Source organism: Elgaria multicarinata, chromosome 4 (genome assembly GCF_023053635.1).
Source record: "Elgaria multicarinata webbii isolate HBS135686 ecotype San Diego chromosome 4, rElgMul1.1.pri, whole genome shotgun sequence".
Lineage (NCBI taxonomy): Eukaryota > Metazoa > Chordata > Lepidosauria > Squamata > Anguidae > Elgaria > Elgaria multicarinata.
The window spans coordinates 20,095,529-20,119,982 of NC_086174.1; the positions used below are offsets into that span (position 1 = coordinate 20,095,529).

General features: G+C 42.5%; 2 protein-coding genes across 9 annotated transcripts in view; one reads left to right on the plus strand and one right to left on the minus strand.

The window, feature by feature from the left end:
• Positions 1-24,454, plus strand: part of EIF4A3 (eukaryotic translation initiation factor 4A3) — a 428,365-nt gene that overhangs the window by 351,923 nt on the left and 51,988 nt on the right. The gene's annotated exons all lie outside the window — the stretch shown is intronic.
• The window catches only part of MAP4K3 (mitogen-activated protein kinase kinase kinase kinase 3), a 91,034-nt gene that overhangs the window by 16,921 nt on the left and 49,659 nt on the right, over positions 1-24,454 (minus strand). For 3 of the 8 annotated variants that reach the window (XM_063123886.1, XM_063123888.1, XM_063123893.1), the window contains 10 exons: positions 20,827-20,885; positions 19,652-19,690; positions 19,329-19,385; positions 16,356-16,454; positions 15,020-15,062; positions 11,128-11,290; positions 9,471-9,583; positions 5,121-5,162; positions 3,619-3,703; positions 334-413 (listed from right to left, as the gene is read on the minus strand). In XM_063123886.1, the coding sequence (XP_062979956.1) occupies positions 334-413; positions 3,619-3,703; positions 5,121-5,162; positions 9,471-9,583; positions 11,128-11,290; positions 15,020-15,062; positions 16,356-16,454; positions 19,329-19,385; positions 19,652-19,690; positions 20,827-20,885 (780 nt within the window). The remainder of the gene's footprint in view (positions 1-333; positions 414-3,618; positions 3,704-5,120; positions 5,163-9,470; positions 9,584-11,127; positions 11,291-15,019; positions 15,063-16,355; positions 16,455-19,328; positions 19,386-19,651; positions 19,691-20,826; positions 20,886-24,454) is intronic. The other 5 variants (XM_063123887.1, XM_063123890.1, XM_063123889.1 and 2 more) reach the window with 3 other exon arrangements.

Here is a 24,454-nt window from a genome sequence, read left to right on the forward strand (position 1 = left end):
CAAATGTTGCATTCATCCGAATTTGTCTCTCCTTTGAACTTATTAAGATTCAGGATGAATTTATAAGTGCATTATTCACAGATCTGGGGGATTTCTAATTACGGAGATTCATAAATGTCACAAGTTTAGACTTTTTTCATTGTCTTTACTCTCAGAAATAGGTAAAAACTAGACCTAGAAAATTTCAAACTCAAAAAGCAAGGCCTAATACAACATTAACTCAAACAAATACTTAAGATCTGAAACAAAATATGTTGGGCTACACTGTGAAACAAGTCTTCGATTTGAACATTTCACGCCACTATGCAGGAAAAGCAAAACCTGAACACAAACCTGTTCCATTGAGGTTTCATGGAGCTCATTAAGGTTTAAGGTGTAAATACCCTCCTCAGCACCAAATATCAAGTACTGGTCTATAAAAACACACACACAAATTAATTAAAATGTCTCACTTTATTAAGCAAAAGCATCTCAGAGTAGTTAACAGATTTAAGCCAATGAATTATAATTAAATATACAAGTTAAGAATAGAGTAGGATATCACCCAGGTTAAAACATTTAGGCCTGGTTTAGGTGACCAGAGGAGAATGAAATCTTCTAATTTCATTTTAGAACACAAGAACATAAGAGGAGCATTGCTGGATCAGACCAAGGGTCCATCTAGTCCAGCACTCGGTTCACACAGTGGCCATCCAGCTGTTGACCAGGGAGCCACAAGCAGAGCACGAGTGCAACAACACCTTCCTGCCCATGTTCTCCAGCAACTGGTGTATATAGGCTTACTGCCTCTGATACTGGAGGTAGCAAAGAGCCATCAGGACTGGTAGCCATTGTTAGCCTTCTCCTCCAAGAATTTATCCACCCACCCACCCTTTTGAAACCATCCACATTGGTGGCCATTACTACATCTCGTGGTAGTGAATTCCACAGTTTAACTGCGCTTTGTGGAGAAGGACTTCCTTTTATCTGTCCTGAATCACCGACCAGTCAACTTCAAGGGATGAACCCAGGTTCCAGTACTTTAGTATACTTTGGTACAAACCAGTGTTGTACACATTAAGCTGAGGAACTGTGGTTTGTTCTAATCAAATTAACCGTCCATGATCTGGTCGGATTTAATTAACTTTGGTTAGAATGAACTACATTTCCCTGAGTTCATATGTAATGTATAACTGTTGGCAATCTCCAGCGCTGTTCTTTCACTGATAGGAACAGTTCCGTCAGTAGAAACGGGGGTGGGGGGGTCTCCTTTCACCCTGCAACCCCTCCCCACCTCAAAATAGGCTCCAGAGGGCTGGGAAAACCTCCAAAGTGAATTTTTGGTCAGTGTGGAGGAGACAGAGAGAAAGTCTTGTTGCACGAGTAGACATCCGCTAGCACAAAGTTGAGTTAACACTGTGGGTTACTCTGCGCATAGTCTGAAAGTACAAGAAGCAACCACCTAGCTAAAGCAAAGCAGGTCTGGGGGATGAACAGTGCTTCTATGGGAGACCACCTGGGAATCCCACGTCCACTGCCTCAAGTTCCACGATTGAACAAAAAGGAGAAGCTTTTTTCTTTTCTTATGGGCTACATTACCTCAAGGGTAATCTGCTCTGGGCTGTATGCCAGCGGTCTTCTCCCTTCTCCCCGCTCCCCGTCCCACATCTCTCCCCCCCCTTCTCTCTATATATCTTTCTTTCTTTTAAAAAAGAATTGCTTTTCTCTTTTCCTACAACAGGGATGGGTAAGAACATGGGGCTCAAGAACAGTGAAGGAAGAGTTACAGGAGAGCCTGGAAATTCTAGGGCCCACATAAAATTAGCCATTGATTCTGGTTTAGGTTACTATCTGAACTAGGGATAGGTAAACTCACCCATGTCTAATTCGTCGGACACTTGCCCCGCCCCTGCTTGTCGGGCTGTGCCCGCGCAAGCTCCTTTTGAGGCTCAGCGAGGCCTGACAAGGGCTTGGAAGCTGTCCAACCTCACTCTGGAAATTACATATTTCCCCGTTGCGTAATTAGGGCCTTTACGGCTGCCATTTACACAACAGGGGGAAATATGTACGTTCCGGAGCTTCCATTGAGGTGCACAATGGAGGCTCCAGAGGAGGGCAGATGGCTGCTGAACACTCATTGGGCCTTGTGGGCGCTCGGGGTGTTGGTCCGCAAATGCGCTGCAGGCACCCGACTGGATCCAGGGGGACAGACACAAGGGAGTCTGTTGGACTCCCGGACTCAACCAGTCTTACAAACAAAATAGCTAAAGATCTTTGCTGGGGGCTGGAGGATAATGACAAAACCACTGAAAAGGACCCCACTCCATCTGCCTAACTTCTGAAGGCATGGAGAAAGGCCACTGAGGAAGATCTCAACAGTCAGCCAGGCTCAAGTGGGAGAAGGCTGACCTTATGGTATTTTGATACCAAGCCACTTAGGCTTTCCATGAAAATATTTAACTATAGCCACAATTCAGAACTAGTTCCTTATTTATTAGAAGGACAGTGGGACGGGACCATTTTCTGTCTTGTCCAGAAGCTAGCCAGGAAAACAATAATGAGGAAAACAACTATCAGCGATGTAAGGTTTGCTTTATACTGGAGCTAGTGCTATGTAAATTTAACTATGTCTGTATATGTAATACAACCAAGTATTACTGCAGTAGCCACTTTCTGATCAGCAGGTGGAGTATCACGTTTCTGAATGCTCTCCCCTAAGTTGAAGAAGAAGAAGAAGAAGAAGTAGTTCGCTGCAAGAAGAAAAGAAAAACAAGAGAGAGGACAGGCTGGGCTGCAACTTCTCTCCCTGATGTACTAGGATTTTTCTTCTTCTTGCAGGGAGGTTTTAAGCGAGAGTGCATTCAAAAATGGTATCCCCAAACTGCAGTCGGGTGGAGCAATTCACTCTCACACTCCAAGACTCTACCATTTTGTTCTACTGCACATGTAAGATCTGGCCTCATTCTTAAAATTATCTGAAGTCAGAGCTGAATAGTGATGCAGCAAGTTCATGAAGGATGATTATTCAAGACAGTTAAAATCCCCCAACAGAATGAAGAGCCAAATTGGAAGCACGATCTTGAGCCAAAGCACAACATTTACAGAGGCAACCTGGAGAAAACTGTGACCCTGTTCAGACCACACACTAAGTTAAACATTTTGAGCTAAACATTATGGCTTAGCATGTTGTGTGAACCATTCCTAACCATGCTGCCTTCATAACCATGGCTTAAACACGTTCACTAACCATTTGCTGCAAAAGGGTTAGCAACCTAACCATGGCTTAGCATGTTGTCTGAAAGGCCCTGTTTGCAGAAGACTGCAATTATACTTGGATAGCCGTTTGCCTGAGGAATCCATACTGGTTTAATAAATCATTCCATAAGGGACTGTGTTGACACTTGAACCATCAGAAAAGAAAGCCTACTGATGGAATAACAGCTTAAAAGAGAATCCTGGTCATGGTTTCACAAGAAGTAACTGAGAAAGAGGGCAACACATAGGAGAAGGATGTTGGGTCCCTGGGGGCAACCAGAACTTTTACAAAATGGTTTAAAAGTTCCTTTTTCATCTTGGCTCAGAGGAACAGACTGCATTATGATTACAAAATCGTAAAGAAAGTTTACATGAGATTATTACCTCTTGTATCAGGATTTATCCACGAAGTTGCACAATGAATCTTTAAAGGACATCCATTGAAAACTTTTGAAAAGCAAGCGCCCATCTGTGAAAAATAAAAACACATCATTTAAAATATCCTGCCTGATAAGCTCCTGGGAAGATTCCTCCTCGATTCCTGAAGAGTCTTGGATAATTTCCTCCCCCACTTCCTCTCTAGACTGGTGTACATCTTCTTCTTCCCCTTCAGCCTTTGAGTCAGATTCAGGTTCTGAAACCCCGTCCCCCACACTAGGGAGAACAGGCCTGATCCTGACAAATATGTGGGGGGGGGAATAGATTTTTGTATCTTATCATCTCTTACTCCTTAAGTATACAAAGTAGGAATTTTCATCTCTCATGACCTCTGTGAGAGGGATATCTTTAGAAGTATATGGAAGGAAATTGAAAGTTTTGGAGAAGACCATACTTTATTAGGTTTCAGGACAAAATCCTCTATTATAATCTCAGAATTTAAAACCTAATAATGTAAGCTAAGGAGAAGAAACTAGGGCAAGTTGTCCCTAAAGGAATGAATATTGAAACTGCATTTGATGGTGTTGTTGAATTCTCCAGCTTGCTCTCCAACATTTCTAGTAATCAAAATATGCTAAACCAGGTGGGATCTTAAAATTGTTGACTCAATTTCCTCCTAAAATAGAATTCCAGCCTAAAAGACATCTTACAGTTCAAGCAGACTTACTAAGTGGTATTTAATTTAGAAAGTTACCAAATAAGACATCTGACTTCCTATGCAGCCAGTCGCATTTTGCAATCACAATATAATATTGCAGTACATATGAGAGACTAATATTTTTTACTTCTTCTTGTAATGAGTAACAACAGCTAATTTTGACAAGAATAGGTGGGAGATAAACAGTATGTTACAAGGTTCTAGAAATTTACTTAGTTAAGATTATAAATATAATTGGGATGCAAATTCAAGTCATTAAGAGAGCTACAGTGGCAACAGGTATTACAATAATCTGTAATAGTACCGAGGCTATGCCCTCTAGTTTCATTCCTAAGTCACCACTGCAATGCTCCCAAATATTACAAGCACCCATCTCTCCCCCACTCAAATGTGCTATGCACACACACACTCTTCAGACAACCAGAGTACTGGCACTCACAGGTCTTTAGCTACAGAAGACCAAAGCAAACAAGGCATCCCAAGCTACACATGCGCAAGAGAGAACATGTGAATTGGAATTGTCAGAAGGCGGCATAAAACCATTTTTGTTACTGAAATAACTAAACATATTTTGGGAGAGACATCAATGTCACCCTGACCCCTATGAAGCGATTGCTTCTCTACAACTAGTTAAAAACCAGTTCAACTACATATTTGTTCCAACAGGCACAATATTTCTAATGCCGAGTACGAGTGTTTAATCTTTAAACAGAAGCTGAATTCAACCACGCCCTTAGACAGCATTTTAATTACTTTGAATAGTTCACCTTGTTCAGAATGTAATACTTACATGCACTTGTGGCGTGGGAGGGAGACCATTACTAATTGGTTTCTAGGAAAGAAAACAGTACATTCAAATTACGAGTTTTAAAGATGAGCTTTTTGCAACAACATGCGCAATGAAGGAGCAGAGGGCAAACGTGTGCTCAGGGCCCCACAACTCTGCTCACTGGAGCAGGTGTCCCATCATCTCCTGGCGAGTGTGACGAGAGGAGTCCCAGCTTTCCTCTTGGAACTGGGGACCGTTCTCACAATTCTGCTGTGCTCAGATTTGCAGCACAGCTATGGGGCTGCATCCCCACTTCCTCTCCAGCTCCAAGCTGGGGAAGAAGCCTAGAGCTTAGGCAAACCAGAGCCAAAATAATCCCCTGATCCGAGTTTGGAATTGGAAACAGGAGTGCCGAGAGTCTCTACAGTTTATGGATCATCACTGGGCTTGCAGTGATGATCCATAAACTTGAACTGGGAAGAGCAGGAGATTGTTTCTGACTTCATACGGAGGTGCAGCATAAAGTCAGGGACAAGGGAAGAGCAGGGTCATGATGGTTCCATGTGTTGGCTTAGCTACCAATGCCAACCATTGTCTGTCACCCCCTGCATGTACTATAGCCATCATGCTCCAATACAATAACGGTTTCAAGCTTTCAAAGTGTTTCAGATGCGTCATTTAGTCGTAACCCTTACAACAACCCTATAAAGTAAACCAGTATTGTTATTTCCCATTCTGCAGATGGAGGAAGGGGGGAAATTGAAGCAGAGAGTGAGTGTTTTCCCTAAGGCAGTGGTGGAGAAACATCTGGCTCTCCAGATGTCGTTGGACTGCAACTTGCATCAGCCCGAGCTAGCACAGCCCAATGGTGAGGCATGATAGGAATTGCAGTCCAACAACATCTGGAGAGACACACATTCCCTATCCCTGGCCTGAGGCTACCTAGGGAGTTCCTGACAGAGGCAAGATTCAAATCAAGGACTTCCTGATTTGTAGCTTAGTTTCACAGCCTCCTCCATGCTACACCAACTCTACTAGGCACGGACTTTGCAGTTGAAGTAGTAGACACAAATGACCATTAGATTACCCTACCTAAAGCTAAACCTAAAGCTACTTCAAACACATACAATGAACTACAAAAATCCATACATCTGTCCAATTCCAGAACATCTTATTCATATATATAAAAACAACCACCCACTTTTCTTACAGCCGTGTTTCAACCAACATTTGTTACCAGGCAACACCAAGGGCAGGTTGTCCCCACTCTCAACTTGTCTCTCAAGTCTGTTAATGGCTAACTGCAATGGCTGAGACAGGGTCTGTTTGTAGGACCAGTCACTCGCCCCTTCTGATACGGGCAAGACAGCGTCCTGGCCTTCTTTGCCTCAGGCGAAGGAGCTTTTGGGCACAGAAGAAGAGCCACACGTTCCTCATATCCAAATGCAATAAGGAGAACACTTTGTCACTTATTAGTTGGTTACTGGGAGTCCTGAATTCTTGCGTGACCTTCCAATTAGCCAGGGCCGGTCCAAGAAGGTGAAGAACAAGATGGCCTCCTGTCCCATGCAATATACAAAAGCCAGCCGGACTGGCAGTTGAATCTGACTTCAATAATGGGAATGGGACAGCATCCTCCATTATTAGCTTAAGGGGCAGAGGGACAGGCAGCGTGGCACACAGCTCTCTCTCTTTCCACACGTTGCTGCTGCTGCCTCCCAGCATCACTGTCAGAGATAAATGCCTCACTCGGCCTAATAATAGGGCTGGTCCTATAACTAACAGCAGCTGCTCTTCCCAGCCTTTTCAGAAGCAGGCGGCTCTCAGGGGGAAGCTTGCAGCTGCAGGACGCTCGTGGAACGTGCAGTGACCCATCCAGGGCCTTGTGTGTCCTGGATCACACGGGCAGGCTGGCAACTGTGCTGGTGTGCGGGCGATTGCGGCAGCGGGGCCACAAATGGCGGCTGTTCATGGACCCCGATAAGTCCCTCCCTCCCAAGCAGTGCATGCTGGGAGTTGTAGGTTCTTTCACCTTAAAGGAATCCTAGGGCGGTGCACTAAGTGGAAGTTTCATCAGAAAACGGCCACTGAGGTTTCGGAAATATAAATCTGAACCCGAGGCTTTCCTAATAACTAACAGGGGCACACAGCTATGCAGAGTAACCTTCTATTCAGAAGAGCACAGGCAGTTATTATCCCTTTTTTTTCACCTGGAAGCCCTGCTTCAGTCGTGAAGGTTGTTCAGTTTTTCAAAGCTAACTGGTCTTGGACTGCCAGAACCCCATGTTCACTGTCCTTCACGTGTGCTCTCGTGCAAAGGAGAAGCCCTGCTTGGTCTCTCCCCTGCCCACAGACCTCTCCTTTTCCTCCCAAAGGTCCTAGTTAGGTGTCCTCTCTTATCTGGATGCTTGTGTAGGGTAGCCAGGCAGGCCACTCCCCTGCTCCACCCTTCCCTGGTTTAGATGTCTGCTTTTTGCACTCTTCTGCTCCTGCATGGAATTTTTTTTTTGCCATTGTTCCAGAACACGGGTTGAATTTTACCCTGATGCTGAGGACCTGCCCTCCCCCTCCCTTTGACATGCTTCTTGGCAGGTCAACACTCCCATTTCCTTACTTCCAACCTTCCCCCCATCCCGTTTGCTTTCTCACTTCAAATGCTCCCCTCCTTTCAGGGCCGGTGCTACCATAGAGGCCACTCAGGCGGCCGCCTAGAGCGCCAAGCTAAAAGGGGCGCGGGCACAGCACAGCACTCACGCACGTTGGCTGTGAGCCAGCCCGGCCCAAGAATTCAGCTGGGCCTGGGCGGGCGAGATGGTGCCCTGCACCCGCCCAGCCGAAGCGAAGCCAGGGACGCTGGGGTGGGGGTGGGGGTGGGGCGGCTCCACGTTCAGAGTTCCGGAACACGCCCGGAAGAGAGAGAGAGAGAGAGAGAGAGAGAATGTATGGGTGAATGGGGTGCATGTGCGTGTTTGTTTGGAGTGAGTGATGCTGAGTGTGTGTGTGCGCACGCGTGTGAGTTGGGGGGATGATTTGGAGGTGATATTCCTATTAAATAATGTATTTTAGACCCATAGACGTTCCTTTCCAATTTGTTTGCTATAATTGGCACGATGTATTTCTTGCACTTTAAAATAAATTTAGCAGTTTCAAGTTTTGTGCTTCTTATTTTTTCCAGGAAACATATGTTCTTAAAAATCAAAGTTGGCATTTTGTGTGTGTGTGTGTATGTGTGTGTTAAAGTAGCTCACCTAGCCTAGGGCGCAAAATAGCCTGGCACTGGCCCTGCCTCCTTTGCCCACAAATGCTTAAGCATCAGGGCTGCCTGATGAAGCTGCCTGCTGCCTCACCTCTCTCTCTCCCCCCTTGCCCCACTCTTGTGGGTCAGCTTTCAGTAACTCACCTTGCAAGTTGTCCTTGTTTTTACTTTAACAACAAACCCCTCCTCCTTTTTGCCTAAAAAAGCTCCACCCTCATCTGTTACTCCCTCTTGGGTAGCTTAGGAGAGCACTCTACCGCCTGGTTGTGCTTTTATATTGTATTTTATATTACGGTTTTATACTGTTGTTTTATACTTTGAATGGTCTTAATTTTTGTGAACCGCCCAGAGAGCTTCGGCTATTGGGCAGTATAGAAATGCAATCAATCAATCAATACATAAATGAACTTTTGCAAAGTTTCTGGGCCAGCAATACAGGACTGACAGCAGCTAGCCAGGGCCACAGCGGAAGAGGACCTGTGAGCTCTAGAATCATCCCTTCCTGTCTTTTGTGTTTGTGAAGGGCATATGCGTGGGACAAGAAAGTGTACTGATATGCAGGCAAGGCAATGCACATGGTACAGCACTCAAAAAACCCACAAATGGCCACTAGCAGCACATCCAGTTTCTATTTTTTTATAGATTAATTTGTTTTTAAATTCTAAAAATGTTTATAATTAAGCTTTTATAGCTTTAAACATTTTTTAAAAATATACACATATAAACAGATTTTAAAATGTGAAGCATTTTGGTAAAAAACACCAGCTTCAGTCACAAACTACAATGCTACAATACCACTTATAAGCTGAGCCAGAACCAATCGGGAACAGGCTAAGCCTCATATGTAAGCTTTCACATGTGTTTAATAACATGCGCCCCGGGTATGTGTGATAAGGCATTGCTTCATACATACTGGAAATATTTCCTTCGTTTCCCTATCCAGAGGGTTCTAGCATATGCAGGTATTCCAATGCACATGTACAAAATATTGTAGACTCAAAATACCGGAAACTTAGTGAAACGGAACAAGCGAGGAACATGCTGCGAAAATACGGAGGAACTTGAGTTTCTCCATAAACAATGAAAGAGATAAGCATAAATGTAGCTTCACCTACCAGTATTTCCTTCTTGTCTTTCCTAGAGAGATTAGTGTGTCTCTTCTCACTTGGCTCTTGATGAGGAGATCCCTCTCTGTCACCATTTAGTTGTACAGAATTCCATCCATTGCCTTCATAAGAAAGGTTTAAAAGCGATTAAAAGAACATTACAGGAACTTTCCACCCATCTATCTGCCCCATTATGACTTCCAGGATCCACAAAAGGAGGCACCTGCTGAATGATACCAGGGTCAAGGAGCAAGTGTGCAAAGAATACTGTGCTTGACCCCCAGTATCGGAACTCATTACAGATTCGACCAAAGCACTGTGCTTGCCTTTGGGGCTGAGGGATAAGTTTGAAATAGTGAAGAGATTCCAATTACGTTGAAAGTTTATTCTGTTCTGCTGTGTGTGTGTGGGGGGGGGGAGTTACTTTTGTTACTGTCCCTGAGCATTCAAGGTAGAGTGGGCAATAAAACGAAGAGAACCTGAAAGTGTTCAGGGATAGAATTTTATAGACACCGATAATTTGACCCGCATGTATATCTGTCCGGCCCCTAAGATCACAGGTCCTGCTTTGGGTGCCCCTGCCAAATGGGTGGCTACGAAGGAAGGGCCTTTTCAGCGCTGGCACCCTGGTTGTGGAATGTTCTTCCCAGAAAGGCTTACCTGGTGCCTTTATTGTAATCTTCTCAGCACCAGGTGAAGACCTTTTTTCATTCTCCCAGGCCTTTTAGTTTTTCAATTTAAAAAATGCGATTCTCTTTTTAGATCCTTACTGTGCTGCCAGCTTTTACTTGGGTTTTGACTTGGGCTTTATACTATTTTAAGCTTTTAAAGGTTTCTATATTATGTGTTACTACATTGCTGAGCTTTATGGCTTTAAGTTTTGTGAACCGCCCAGAGAGCTTCAGCTATTTGGCAGTAAAGAAATGTAATAATTAACTAGCTAACTAAATAGTTTTGTTTATCTCCAGTGACTGGAACACACCTCAGCATGTCATTATCACTGATACAGAATCATAGAATAGTAGAGTTGGAAGGGGCCTCTAAGACCACTGAGTTCAACCCCCTGCTCAATGCAGGAATGCTCCTTAAAGCATACCTGGCAGATGGCTGTATGCCTCTAGCGTGGGAGAGCCAATGGACCTAATTGGTTCCATTGTTGTGCTGCTCTAACCGTCAGGAGGTTTTTCCTGATGTCCAGCTGGAATCTGGCTTCCTGTAACTTGAGCCCATTATTTTGTGTCTTGCACTCTGGGATGATTGAGAAGAGATCCTGGCCCTCCTCTGTGTGACAACACTCCAACTATTTGAAGAGTGCTATCATGTCTCCCTTCAGTCTTCTCTTCTCTAGGCTAAACATGCCCAATTCTTTCAGTCTCTCCTCATACGGCTTTCTTTCCAAACCCTTGATCATCCCCTGAACTCAGTACTGACAGACTGCCTTTTAAATTTATTCCTATTCTAAGGGGCTTTAAACAGGTTTAGAAGAAAGCCACCAAAATCGGATTTGAGGGCTTCCCCCCACCCAACGTACTATTTTTGCTACTTGCCTGCGTTAGAAGAAGCTTGCAAAGGGTTACTTCTGGAACATGTACATAAAAATGAAACATTAAACTGTATTACCTTGGAAGTATTTGAGAAATCTATAACATTCAATGTGACTCATTACCTAGAGCACTAGATTTCTGTGGAGGCAACCGAGGAGGAGGTGGTCTAGGAGGGACCTGAGGGCTTGATTTGGCAGGACTTTCTGACACCGGGCATCTTTTTATGGTTCCTTGATTATCATCCTCAGAAGAATGCATCTCCTGTGGTACGTAGATGGATTTAGGCTGAAAAAGTATACATTATTACTCTAGGATATCTATCATTTTTAGCATTTATAGCATCATGAGCTTGCATACAATTTCATGGCACAAAAGGACACAAATTTCTTCAGTGGAAAATAATGCATAACAAGAAATAAAAGCCAAATTCTTCAACTGACCGATAATGAGCAGTTTAGCAAAAGTCTATTGATGATCTCCCTAGGTATTTCCTGCACAGTGGAAAAACTAACAAGGCATGAATCAGGTGACGGTTTCCCAAAATCCACATATATCAGCTGCATATTAGTTTAATAGTATTACCTTAAAATTTGATTGAAAACTTAAATACATAATGACTACCATTCAGCAAAGTAGTTCTGCATTCTCAAGCTAAAAATAAGCTGTATACTAAGGGAACTATTTGGAAAAGCAAACCTTTAAAGAGAAGGCAGCTGAAACAACGGTCATGTTCATATGTAACACTAAATGACCCTTAGCCTCACGCACACCTTCCATTCTTTTTATTACAGCTGCTAGAACATCAGAAACCTCCACTTCCTGTTTAAATTAAACACAGTTTGTTGTGTAATCCAAACTGGGACAAACTGTGGTTAGTTTAAACTATCATTCTGTCAGAACAAGCCAAGATCAAATCATGGTTTCTGAGCTTGATCTATTTGAATAAACCATAGTTAAAACTAACCATAGAATATGTCCCAGTTTGGACAAAATGGCAAAATGTGGTAAGTTGATGATGGAAGCAGATGCTTTGGATTTCCTCATGCTCAGGCTGGAGCAGGGGGGGGGGGAGAGTGGGAGGAGAGGAGAGGAAGCCACTTATGCATATAGTGCTAAACTGAGATTTCTCCTAAATTTCAGGATTCAGTGTGTTTTCAATAGGTTTTTTTTAGCCAAAACCTCCTATAGAAAAAAGAAAGAATGATTGCTTTATTACAGTTTCATTAAAAACTAGCTGAAAACTGAAATCCGAGAGAGAGAGAGAGAGAGAGAGAGAGAGAGAGAGAGAGAGAGAGAATGGATGACCCCTACTGAATGACAAGATTATGAAATCACAGTTCTACTTCCCCAGCTACTGCTAAGAAAGTTTGCAGCTATTCTGTTGGGACTTCTCTCTTTTCTCTCTCTTTTTCTTTTTTAAATAGTCGTGCTGTCAGGCCCCCAAATCCTGTCAGGCTCTTACGGTGAACATGTTGAAGTCTTTTAGATGAGAGCTCTGTTTCTCCAGTTAGCGTTACTGAACTGGATTTCAGTGTCTCCATCCTGTCGTTCCTGATTAATCTGCTGTCACTTTTTGTAGGCCAAGGAAACTTTGCCTCAAGACAGCAGGCCTTTTGAAAATGAGACAGTCGCAATCCTTATTTGGGTGGAATGTTGGTGTGTGTGTGTGTGTGTGTGAACCAAGGAACTCTTTCCCCATTCCTAGGGATCCCAGGAGGGTGTCTATGAAGTGGTGATGAACAAAAAGACAGGGAAAAGAATTCATTGAGAGAAGATACTCTGAGAGGCCATGGAAGGTCTGCAGTCTGATACCGTGTCTGTTATGTTATGTGGGATGAAGGAGATAGGAACAGAGCTATCGATGAACTGTGGAGACAGAGCTGATGGGCAGACTGAAGCTCCTTTCACTTGTTGGCTTAATCCTGGTGGGAAGGGGGAATGATCCTCATCTTAGGGCACGTTGAGGCCCAAAGAGGTATCAATCAGACCTAGGGTGGTGCTCACACTATTGCCCCACTCGTGCTCTTCGCTCCTCTGATGCCATGTTTCTCGCCTGCCCAAGGGCCTCTACTTCCCTTGCTCGGCTTCGTCCATTCTCTTCTGCTGCCCCTTACGCCTGGAACGCTCTTCCAGAACATTTGAGAACTACAAGTTCAACCGCAGCTTTTAAAGCTCAACTAAAAACTTTTCTTTTTCCTAAAGCTTTTAAAACTTGATGTTGTGCAGACTTCTACTGTTACTTTCTACTGTTAGTTTTACCCTACCCTGTGCCTGCTTACCCTACCCTGTACCTGTTTGCATTCTCTTCCCCTCCTTATTGTTTTACTATGATTTTATTAGATTGTAAGCCTATGCGGCAGGGTCTTGCTATTTACTGCTTTACTCTGTACAGCACCATGTACACTGATGGTGCTATATAAATAAATAAATAAATAAATAAATAAATAAATAAATAATAATAATAATAATAATAATAATAATAATATGTTGTGGTTCTTTCCCCACTCCCTGCTCCCCAAGGAAGATTCTTGTTAACCTGGAATAACTACTGTTTAATCCTAAGAATGTGTGGGGAGGCTGCAATTCTTGGTCATGAAGGAAAGGCTCTTTAAAATATCATTTTTTGAAAATCGTAATATTTATTTATTTATTACTTTCTATACCGCCCGATAGCCGGAGCTCTCTGGGCGGTTCACAAAAATTAAAACATTCAAAGTATAAAACAACAGTATAAAACCATAATATAAAATACAATATAAAATCTCAACCAGATAAAAAGAGCAGCAATGCAAAATTACAAATTTAAAACACTAAGTTAAAATTTATTTATAGACTGTTAAAATGCTGGGAGAATAAAAAGGTTTTATTCCTGTACCTATTATATAATTGAATGCAATCATGGGGTTGATACTGAAATCTGAGAGTTAGGAGAAATTCCCACTAATTAGTGTTCTATCCAAACCAGGTCTATGGCTGCTGCAGTCAGATGCAACAATAAACCATGGCTTATTTGTTATAGGAATTCATATCTTTTCTGGCTTCAATGAAGCAATCTTAGTTGCTTATTAGGATGCAGTCCTATGGACTGAGCCCTCGCAGCTCGGAAGCCTGCAAACTGGGAGGCTGCCGAGATTCCTACGCCTTGTCAGGCTGAAGCCAGCAGGGTGGGAGAAGTGGCAACACTCCACAGGTACAAATTGTGATGGCACAGTCCCGGCTGAACCTTTCCATTCAGCAGCCAGTTGCCATCACATTTTTGCAACCGTTTGCCCAAGCAGTTGCGCAACACATTGCACAATATAACCGGTTGCACAAGAGGAATGCAAAATCACTTGCACAAACATAACTTTAGTCTGATTCTTCTCTTGCGCACAGTTCAGAACCTAGTTTCCGGTAATGCAAAATCATTTGCGCTAATGGAATTATACAGTTGGATACTACCCCTTGACTCCCGTTCCTCCAATCTTTGCTTTTTTCCCTGGATGGATTTTTCAGCACTTTTTGGGTGGGGAGGGAAAGAGGCTGGAGAAAGCTCAGGATAAATTTCATCCTGGCCTCTCCGGTCTCCTCCCTTCCCCTACGAACCCCCCTCTCCTTTTCCCCCTCTCCAAAGTTAACGTTCCGACCTTGGAGAAGCAGCTGGTGTGATTCTCTCCGCACCTGGCTGTGCAGGGACAGTGGGTGGATCTCCAACTCCCCCTTCTGAGGCTGGAGCATGTCTCTGATCACGGAAGGTGTTTTCTGAGCCATTTTATGGTACCCGTGCTGCTCGCCCAGGGATCATAGGATTGTTCTCTAAACCAGTTTCCTGATTTCGAACTTAAGGGAAACTGTTTTTAAGAAAACAGAAAATCTTTGCCAAACCCAGATGTGTGAGATAAAAGGAGGAGGATGGAGTGTCTAGGCCACAGAGCTCATTCCTGGTCCAATGAACCATAGCTTATCAGGCCAGGATTGTTTTGACTGAACCAGGTAATATAAACATTTTCTGCAGGAAGAGAGCATCATTCTTACCTTTGGCGGTAAAGGAGGTGGCACTTTTGCCTTCATAGTTGAGCTACAAGAGGGAAATCAAGTATTAATGGCAAATATCCAGTTATGATTAAAAAAGCAAGATGTTCAATGTTTTAAAGTACCATTCCGGTGATCTAAGCTGGGGTGGACAACATAAGAACTATGGCCAGTGGGTTCTTGATAGACTTCTGAGAACCCCATCTTTAAAATATATGAATATGTGTATACGTTGTGGGGTGTGTGTGGCACGATTCTCACCATAATGATTGCAGGCATATTTGAAAACACAACGGCAAAAGTGTTTGCATTCTCTTTCCCTCTTTATTGTTTACTGCAACTTTATTAGATTGTAAGCCTATGCGGCAGGGTTTTGCTATTTACTGTGTATAATCTGTACAGCACCATGTACATTGATGGTGCTATATAAATAAATAATAATAATAATAAGGCTCAGAAGCAAGGTGAGCAGATTACTAAGCCAAATCCATTGTTTTTCACATGATGTTTTTATCATGTTTAAATGTTTGTATCAAGGCATTTTTCTAAGGCCAAATTTTACACATTTGAAAATGAGACTTTTAGAGGAAGATGATAAATGCAACATGCCTCTCCTACTGCCGTTTAGGATCCATTTTAAGATAATTGACTTGTGACATGTTACATTGCAATTAAAATACAGAAACGTTGTTTATCCTTTCCACTTATGGTACATTTCAAATAGTAAACATGTTGCCCAGCCCAGATTTAAATTCATAACATGATTTAGTATACTGGAATTTACAGTAAACATTTTTCCACCATGCCTTGAAGACACCAAAATTAGGAACCCAAAACCTATTGGAGAAAGCCCATCAAATCATGATTAAACACCAATCATTTGGGGTGAGACAGAGAGATTAGTTATAAGACGGGACTGATTTCTCAGAGGAAAGCAGTGGCAGAATGCAAAAGTGAGGTTTAAGATTCAGTAGATCATGAACATTTAGCTGAAATCCCACATAAAAGTTATATGCACAATTTCTAGTAAAATTAATGGAACTTAGAATGAGTACAACTGCGTGCTGAATAATAGCCAGGCTTTTCAAAATGATGCGCTATCATGAAATTAGCACATCTTCTCTAAGAGAGTGTGAGATATATTAGCTTTTCTCAAAGTCAATTTTGTATTTCATCTTGACCACAGCCAATTAAAATATATAGCAAGACACTCTGTCAACAACTCCCCACCCCCAAAATGGATTTATGTCTCTTGAGGAAAAAGCCTGATCTAAAGTCCAGCCTTGGAAAATGAGATAGGAGCAGAAAATGAACACTGTTTATAAAGTAATTAATTTACCCAGCATTTGGGTTTAAGGTATTGACTTGACTCCCTACATATTGCTGGGGAATCACATTTTCTCTCCTCGATTGTCTTTTTCCAAACTCCAATACTGTCCTGTTAAACAATAGCATGTTTATGGTCTTTTGTAAATACAGAATTACTACTATATGTAGGTTTGGAAAATACAGGCCTGTTTTAACTTGTATTAAAATTACACTGCTCAAAGCAACCTAACGATAAATTAATGCCAGTGTCCTACCTCCACCTACCTGGGAGTAAGGCCACTGAACTCAATGGGATTTACGTCTGAGCAGGTATGCATAGGACTGCACTGTAAGTCAAGAAACTGTAAAAATCTTGGCTTGCCCCAAAGTGTGGGAGAGCTCTCCCACTAATGCAGAGTGGGTGGCACAATGAAGTGGATATTCATCATATGAGTCTTTCCAAGGAACTGTTTCTATTCTAAAAATGAAGCCTTTGAGATTCATTATGGGGGTCTGTGATGTTAAGTTCGATATAAAGGTTGATTAATCAATAAGAAGGATGAAAAAGTTTAAAGAAGGTACTCACTGTGTATTTAGTAAGTATAAAGCCTTAGAAGGGGAGGGAGTGCCAGATGGAAGGAGTGCTGATTGGATGTTTGTGTGGAGCGTCTGGATTGGCGTGAGAGAACGGGAGGAGTCGGAGGACTGTGTGAGTATATATGCTTTTGCGGACAGAACAGAAGGCATGATGGATTAGATATGAGAGTTATGAGTTTTGGATTGGAGTTTGGAAGAGATAGAGATAGGAAAGGTCTGCGTGCTTTGTTGTTTGAGTGGATTAGTGTGTGGGGAAGAGGATAGCGTAGCCTAGTAGGGGTAGAGTAAGCAGGAGAACCTGAAGATATATTGTGAAATGTTTAAGAGAAAGAACTGACTGAAACCATTACGCCTTGTGCTTTATAACCATTACGCTTGAGAACTAAGGAAACCGTTAAGCTTTTGTACCTGCACTAACTACTTGTTAATAAATTATATTTCATTATAACTGGTGTGGTCCTTGGGAGTACCTGGGAAGGGTACAGGTCAATGGTGGCAGTGGAAGGGAGAATTTGGGGTAAGGGTGCTGAACTGTACAGCTGTGGGGCCTAAGAAGTGAAAGGCGTGTCACAGGGACAGTTGCAGCATCCCAAACCTCTTGACACTTGCACTGGGTCCTTTGGCTCAGGAAAGAATAAAGGAGCAGTATACGGTGGGGGTCGTCACAGGGTCCAAACAGGATATCCCTCTCAAACAAGTCCCTTTGCATATAGGAAGTCAGCACAAATAAAGGTATTGGGAAGCTATTTCAATTGTGACAAAGAATGTAAAGGATTTTATGTAGAGTGGTAGCGCTGAATGGAAGAAGCTACCAGCCTGGACTTTTGTCAATGGTCAGTTCTAGGTTAAAGGGTAGTAGATTGCTTTACTCTAAGGCAGCAGGAGAGGACCCTTTCATGTCAGTGTGAGATCAGAACAGCACCAAGGGTGGAACATGGCTTTTCTCTACTATATTTGCAAATAAGGATGTGAGGATTTTGTTAAATTCATTCCACTTGCGTTTAGTGGATTGTCAGGCATCTTTGTTCCGTCATCTGCTTATTAATGGAAACGGATTTCGTTCTACTTGCACATTAGCACTACAGTAATTCACATTTGCACAAATGTGTATTAGTTAATGCTAACTAGTGCATTAGTGCAAATCCCTCCCACCCCAGAAGTGAAAAACCAGTCCACAAGTCTAAGGAATGGAAAAAGTGAAGCCACTGTGCAATCCACAGGTCAGATTCATAGAAATCCAAACACATTTGAATTTGTTGCATATTTCTCTGACTTCCCTTCTCTCAAGGACAATATGCAGCCCCGAGAAAGGCTTTGCGGGGCTCCCTCTGCATTTCGTGGTGCAAGTTCGTGGGAGCCTTTAGCGAGAAGTTGTAATTTATTTATTTATTTATTACATTTCTATACCGCCCAATAGCCGGAGCTCTCTGGGCGGTTCACAAAAAGTAAATCCTGGGAAGACAATACTTGCATCTGAACCAGACTAGGTCCCTTTGGTCTGCTTTCCCTACTTGTCCCCTTAACATACTTAAAAGGTTGTCACACAGAGGAGGGCCAGGATCTCTTCTCAATCATCCCAGAGTGCAGGACACGGAATAACGGGCTCAAGTTACAGGAAGCCAGATTCCGGCTGGACATCAGGAAAAACTTCCTGACTGTTAGAGCAGTACGACAATGGAGCCAGTTACCTAGGGGGGTTGTGGACTCTCCCACACTAGAGGCATTTAAGAGGCAGCTGGACAACCATCTATCAGGTATGCTTTAGGGTGAATTCCTGCACTGAGCAGGGGGTTGGACTTGATGGTCTTATAGGCCCCTTTCTTCTTCTATTATTATTATTATTATTATTATTATTATTATTATTATTATTATTATTATTATTATTATATTTCTTTGTATCCCGGCGGCCTTACAAAGTTTAAAACATACATTGAAAAAAAAAGTTTAAAATACACAACAAAATTATAAGTCATTAACATAGATGGAGGGCCAGATTATTCTCCAAAGGCCCGCTGGAACAAACAAGTTTTAGCCTGCTTCTGAAAGCCCATCAAGGAGGGAGCCAGTCTAGCTTCCCCGGGAAGAGAGTTCCAAAGCATTGGAGCAGCCACCAAGAAGGCCCTCTCCCATGTTCCCACCAAGCGTGCCTGTGAAGATGGTGGGACTGAAAGAAGGGCTTCTCCAGAAGATCTCAAAACACGGGCAGGCTCATAAGGGAGAATATGGTCTTTCAAATAACCTGGACCCAAGCCATATAGGGTCCTATACTATGATTCTATGAAGGGGCTCTATAAGGAGACTATTGATCTATTGAGGAGGAAAAAAGTTCACAAGCAGAAGATAGTTTCAACTAGTTTTCCTCAATGGTCTACGAACCAGATATACGTTTTAAGATTAAAGGACTTACTGTTTAGAATCGTCACTGTCCACTTCTTCCTCATCTTCTAGATGTGCCACATGTCCCCTAAGGAGTTAAACAGGATACCACAGTTAGACGTAAATTGTCAACCTATATTCAGCTATCAAAGCTTTGTTTTCTGCAATCCTAAAAAAAGTTTTAATTTTTTTTTTTTTTTAGTAAACGACCGTTGCAAGACGGACAAGCAAAGGACCCTCTGTAAGCGCTTGAGAAGAATACGGCCAAACAAGTAGCAACAGACAGAGAGATACAAGAAACATCTGTGCACAAGTAAAAGGACGTTGCAATCAAGAGAAAAGGTTAAGAATTACCGCTGATGCAGTTCTTCTTCAACTGATTTTAGAAGGCTCCTTTAAAAATAGAAGCAAAATTCAAGGACTGGACACATTTAGCAGAAGCACACAAAATCAGACATTTTTTATACGATTTGACGTATGTAAGCCATGCAATAAATTACATCAATTATTTAAGATAATAGATGAAACACTGGGTTTTAAATCTGAAGCGAACTAATTACAGGCTACTATGAAAGTGTATTCAGCTGTACATCAGCATGCTAATTATTGCACCTGACAATCATCTCTGTATAGACTAGAGGGAGTATAGCTTATCCTAAATATAGTTACCAGTATAAAAAGAGGGGGAGAGAGAAAAAAAACCCACCCTAAAACAACCTAAGGCAGTGCCATAAGAAAAGAAAAGGTTGGCAAAGCCTAGGATGTTCAAGGACTATTTTCTCATTTTATCATATTTACACTAATTCTAAACTAATTTAAGTTGCTGGATTGCAGTGTGAAAGTACGTTTTTACAAAATTATGTATCACAAATCACTGCTTTCTCTCAAAGGGTTCTATCACTGTTGAAGCAACAGGCATTTGATTAAACCGATGGCACTAAAGCCAATCCACGTACACACATACATATATACATAGATAGACACGGTTTAGGATACAGATGTGCATGAGAAAACAGACTTTCTACCCACTTGCCAGCACCAAAACCCCCTCAGCCAGATATGCAAGAACAATAGCTAAATGTTGGTCTCAAAATACCTACTAACCAATCACTTTCACCTTAACTTTACATGGTATAGGAAAGGAAAGGAACCTCTCGTGCAAGCACTGAGTCATTACTGACTCTTGGAGGGAGTAACTTTCGCTGATGTTTTCTTGGCAGGCCTTATAGCGGGGTGGTTTGCCGTTGCCTTCCCCGGCCGTTATTACCATTCCCCCAGCTAGCTGGGTACTCATTTTACCGACCTCGGGAGGATGGAAGGCTGAGTCGACCCGAGCTGGCTGCCTGAAACCAGCTTCCGCTGGGATCGAACTCAGGCCGTGGGGAGAGTTTCAGCTGCAGAAACTGCTGCTTTACCGCTCTGCGCCATACCATGTAAAATTCCTGATTAAATAAATCAATACATTTAAAGACACTGCTTGGAAAAAAAGAAGAATGAACAGAGTTACCAATAAATAAATAAATACTCACTTATTTGTACCCAAGAAGTAACTGCCTTGGGGACCTTGAGCATATTCTAGCTGCAAATCCTATTAAGAAAAAACAAATCATCACAAAAATAAAGGAAGAACGAAATAGACCAATGGATCTGTCTCATTTCATGGCCCTCCCTTTTACTGAAAAATAAAAATAACAATATCTGTATGCCGCCCTGAGATCTTAGTGATATAGGGCGGGATATAAATATTTTAAATAAATAAATAAATAATAATGTATTTATTGGTTACCCGCCTCTCCCTCCGGATCAAAGCGGAGTACAACACAAATGAAAACACCATAAAATACATATAATTAAAACATTTAAAACTAGTTCATTATTAAAAGCAGCACATTATTAAAAGGCACCTTACTGACTTGCTACTGCGGTTCTTATATGGACCCAAACGATGCAGTGTAAATAACTGATCCTCTCGCATTTTTCCAAGGGAACGCTACGCTTGTAATCTAAAATTTCTGCACAGGTAAGGAAAGGACGTCGATGGGCAACACGAGACAAGGTTTTGAAATGTTCTGTTCGAGATATTCTGTTGTATGGACGCATACAGACAATAGCTTGGATCCTGAGCTTTTGCCCTGAGTGAGCAAAAAGGCACTCCTACTTGAACAAGGGTGTGTGTCGTGTCCCCCCCCCCCATGTTTTGCTGATTCCCCCTTCCTGTGCCCCTGATACAAAATTGTCAGGAGCAGATTTTCAGGGGCACAGGAAGGGGGAGGTGAGAAAGCCCCATGCCATGAGCTGAACTCTACTTAGGGAACCTATTTATTTATTTATTACATTTATATCCTGCCTTTTTTCCTCCAAGGAACCCAAGGCGGTGTACATAATCCTCCTCTCCATGTTATCCTCACAACCACCACCGTGTGAGGTAGGTTGGGCTGAGAGTATATGAATGACCCAAAGTCACCCAGTGGGTTTCCATGGCCAAGTGGGGACTAGAACCCGGATCTCTTGACTCCTGGTCCAACACTTTAGCCACTACACCACTCTGGCTCAGGGTGGTGTAGTGGCTTTCCACCTAGGGTGAAAGCCAGTCATTTTTAGAGATGTGAAGATGGTATAATAGTTGCTCTCATCTTTTTTGCTTTGAATCATTACAAAAAGGCACAAAACCTGTTTGACCACCGAGGTGTAAGGAAAGATGAACGTTTACGCAACAAGACATGTTGGCTGCATCATACAACTTTAACATCTCTGAAAGCCTACTGTTGTACACAGCCCAAGATCTGCATCATATCTGGGCATATTCAGACCACCTTGTAAGACCACCTGCCAACAACAGAAATGTTAAACAGCTCAAGCAACTACATGGATACAACTGAATGTGAATTAGGGATCCTAGCTTTGCAGTATAGGAACAGGACTTGAGAATCCTGGAAGCCTCCACATTTGCGCGTGTGTGTGTAGTTTACAGTTGTTTCGCTTTTGGGGACCATTTACCTCTCTCAGACATAAAACAAAATGAGAGACATATACATGGGCATTCTCAGCCAGCATCAGAGGAACCAGAATATCTGGGAAGGATATCCAGTTCTCAATTTGCACGGTTCCTGTCCCTTTCCATGAAAACAGTTTTCCTTGCCTTCATGTATTCCTATTTTCTTGCATACTATTACTGTATGCCCCAATCCAACTCCTCCTCGACTACCACAGGCTGTGTCAAAGTATTCAAAAACGAGTTATGTACTGTGAGGAGAGCTAGTGGATGAACTGGCCCCATGCTCCACAGTAGCGGCTTTAACTGGATAGCTTCTTTCGCTCCCTTCCAGCTTTATGGTTAAGAAAACCACACACCTTGCAGTAACCTTGTGTCAAAGTAAACTGTGTCCCTTAACTTTATTGGTCATGAATCATTTAACAAGAAAGGTTCTGGAGTATGACTTGTTTTCTTTTTCGAAGCCTAAAGGAAGGTAAGATAATGTCAAGAAGCGACCCTGCCCCATTCCCCCAAGATGGATACCAAAGGTTAATGATACAGCCCCTGATTACTCAAAAATGGGGGAAAGATAAGATTGAAAATAAGAATGCTGGGATTAGACTATGGAGGATGTGATTGTTCCTCCAAAATGAATTCTTGGAGAGTGATGCAGTACTTGGGAATTTCAGAAATGTTTCGGGATCCGAGGCATTTGGATGAGAAGGGAAACCCAGTAAGCTGTAAAGTCCCTACGAAGCCAAAAGCAACGTCCACGCAGCCCAAGCAATGTCTATAGAACTACTTAAATTAAGTACAATATTTATAGAATCACAAAATCATAGAATTGGAATGGGCCTAAAAGGCCATCGAGTCCAACCCCCTGCTCAATGAAGGAATCCACCCTACAGCATACCTGACAGATATAAATCTTTACGTGATCAGAGTTTGAGAAGGGATAATTGCTGGAATTATTTATATGCCACCAGAGGTTCCCAACAAAGTAAAAATGGTTTAAATGGTTCTTTAAATGGCAGGGAGCAGACATAAATCAGTGGAATGTCATGGGAAAGACTTGAGGTCCGCTACTTATAGCTGTACGGGATTGCAACCAGCGGAGTCCATCTACCAATGGAAATGCATCCATCAGTGGAACAGTTTCTCCCTCCTTTGCCGCAGCCCCCCACATCTGCTCTGGGGGTTTAGAGGACCCTCCAGAGCAGTTTTGGTGGGGGGCATGGGAGTGGGAAAGTTCTGCTGCATGAGGAGACATCCACTCGCACAACACTGGACATTGCCCAGAGAGTTTAGAGGACCCTCCAGAGCAGTTTTGGTGGGGGGCATGGGAGTGGGAAAGTTCTGCTGCATGAGGAGACATCCACTCGCACAACACTGGACATTGCCCAGAGAGTTGTAGCAGTTGCACCTACTAAATAAATGTGCATAAAAATGGAAACTCCAGATCTTATGACTGGGCAGAGGCAAAATGTCTCTCTCCATTTGTGAAGTGCAAATCCACAGAAATATGCAGTCTACAGCAGAGACTGAAAAGCTAATAAGAGAAAATAAGCAAAGCTCTACAAAATGTAAAGAGATCCTTCATCTGTCACCGTACGTTAGACATCTTACAGGAACGTTTTTATGGAAAGTGACATCTGTCAGTGTGGTTTATGTTTGTATTATTTAAAGACCTAAATCTTTATTTAAAGCCAGTTTACTACCCTGCTGTCTATTAGCGTAAATAGACTAAAATTTGAGCATCATATTATATGTTTCATGTCTCTTTCTAAACTACTATTACTATGTGCTTTAAAAATAACTTGCATTTCAGCCTAGATATAGTTACAGCATTACACTGAGAAAGAAATTCTTTTATATGCTGTCCTTGCATAGTTCTGTGTGGGAAAGTAAACCTTCTAAAATGAGGGCAAGAGGGACAAAAATCACCACCATCTTAGTTTGCATAGTTGTTGGGGGTTTTAAATACAGATTTAGAATGCTCAAATCATGGTTTTGGAACATATGATCCTGAAAGACAAAAGGCACACATGTGCACCCATGCAAAATTAGCAGTTTTCGCACAGGCTGGGTTCCCGTGATTGAAGGGGTAAACAACGTTGTTTCCTCTGCTCATGTGACCGGCATTTACCTGCACTGCGTTGCGGGGGATTGCCGTGTCATCTGAA